General features: G+C 58.6%; 1 protein-coding gene across 1 annotated transcript in view; it reads left to right on the top strand.

Moving 5' to 3' along the window:
* Positions 1-1,914, top strand: part of PTK2B (protein tyrosine kinase 2 beta) — a 16,259-nt gene that overhangs the window by 3,757 nt on the left and 10,588 nt on the right. The window contains exons 6-9 of the mRNA XM_010144130.1: positions 513-567; positions 723-863; positions 1,605-1,679; positions 1,777-1,878. Of these exons, the coding sequence (XP_010142432.1) occupies positions 513-567; positions 723-863; positions 1,605-1,679; positions 1,777-1,878 (373 nt within the window). The remainder of the gene's footprint in view (positions 1-512; positions 568-722; positions 864-1,604; positions 1,680-1,776; positions 1,879-1,914) is intronic.

Genomic DNA, 1,914 nt, shown 5'->3' with positions numbered 1-1,914 from the left:
ACAGTTCCTCTTCCTCCTCCTTCATCTCCTCATCCCCCCACATCTCCTCATCCTCCCTCAGCTCTTCATCCCCCCGCAGCTCTTCATTCTCCTGCAGCGACACCCCCTGCAGCTCCTCATCCCACCACAGCTCTTCATCCTTCTGCAGCCCCTCACCCCCTGCAGCTCTTCATCCCCCTGCAGTTCTTCATCCCTCCATAGCTCTTCATTCCCCCACATCTCATCTTCCCACAGCTCCTCGCCCTCCACAGCCCCTCATCCTCCTGCATCTTCCCATCCTTGCCAGCCATTAGCTGTGTTACTGGGGTGGGTGCCAGGAGGAGTAGATGGGACCTTTCACCCTGCACTGGCTGGGTGACTTCTCCCCTAGGAGCACCCCCTTGACCCTCACCACCCGCTTTGCTTGGTGCATCCTCCCACCCCAGTCTACAGCTCCCCAGGGAGACCCCTGGGCATGGGACATCACCGTGGGTCCCTTAACATGCCTGGGTGGGGGTGTCTCTGCTCTCCAGGAAGGAGGTGGGCCTGGACCTCTTCTTCCCCAGCCAGATGCAGGAGAACCTGAAGGTGAGGGACATGTGTGGGTGCAAATGGGCTGGGTGCGTGGGTGCAGGGCATTGAGGCACACACGTAGAGCTGTGTGTGTACACATGTGTGGTCATGTGTGTATCAGGGTGCATGGGTGGGCTGGCGAGTGTCTGCTCACACATGTGCGTTTGCAGCCCAAGCAGTTTCGGAAGATGATCCAGCAGACGTTCCAGCAGTACGCGCTGCTGCGGGAGGAGGAGTGCATCCTCAAGTTCCTCCACACTCTCTCCACCTTTGCCAGCATTGACCAGGAGAGCTACCGCTGTGAGCTAATCGTGAGTCCAATGGGAGGGAAGGGATGAGATGAGATGAGACGAGACGAGATGAGACGAGACGAGACGAGACGAGACGAGATGAGATGAGATGAGATGAGATGAAAAGGCATGACATGGGATGAAAAGGCATGGGAGGAGATGAGATGGGATGGAATGGGATGGGATGGGATGGGATGGGATGGGATGGGATGGGATGGGGACAAAGCCACCTTGCTGTGGGTTGGTCTCTGCTGTGGACCCCACACTCAACCACCCCCAGCTTGAAGGAGTCCCTGCAGGGAGTTTCCAAGGCTTGGAAGTCACTCATGGTAGCCCCAAGGGAGACCCAAATCCCAAATTGAGGTTTGGTGGGCCTGAGCATCTCTCACTGTCTCTGTAGTGGGGGGAGGCCCTGGGCGCTCCCCTTTGGAGGATGCTGTGAGCTGAGAGGGACTCTGGGGACCTTCCACACCCTGGGGTCCAAAGCCGGTGGGTGGGAACAATGCCTGAAATTTGCTGAACCCCTTTGGGGTGAAAAAGCAGCACACCCCTCTGGGTCCAAGAGGAGGGAAAACGTCCACCCTGGGCTCCTTCCCCTGCTCCATCCCCTCTCCAAACCATGCCCTCTCCAAGTTCCTCCAGGAAGGTGATTGTTTCCAAGGGTGTCTCACAAATTGCAGCAGGTTGAGGGGGAGGACCTGGCTCTGGGGATCCACCCCCACCCCTCCAAATTTGTCTCTTCCTTCTGCTGCCTCTCCCCAGCAAGGGTGGAACATCACGGTGGACCTCGTCATCGGACCCAAGGGCATCCGGCAGATGACAAGCAAGGAGGCCAAGGTACGGGCGCATGTTGGGTGCTGGATGGCAGGCGGTGGGGTGGCTGCTCTTCAATAGGTGATTAAAGCTGAGGCGGGGGCTCTGCCTCTCTCCCCAGCCCACGTGCTTGGCCGAATTCAAACACATCAAGTCCATCAAGTGCTCCAGTGTGGAGGAAGGCCGGGCTGTGCTGCAACTGGGGCTCAGTGGCACCCCCCAGGTGAGGAGGCATTGATGGGGGGGTGTCCTGGGTGCT

The sequence above is a fragment of the Buceros rhinoceros genome, unplaced genomic scaffold (assembly GCF_000710305.1).
Source record: "Buceros rhinoceros silvestris isolate BGI_N320 unplaced genomic scaffold, ASM71030v1 scaffold16599, whole genome shotgun sequence".
Classification (NCBI taxonomy): Eukaryota; Metazoa; Chordata; class Aves; order Bucerotiformes; family Bucerotidae; genus Buceros; species Buceros rhinoceros.
The sequence above is the reverse complement of the archived record's forward strand: the minus strand, read 5'-3'. Positions and strand labels throughout refer to the sequence as shown.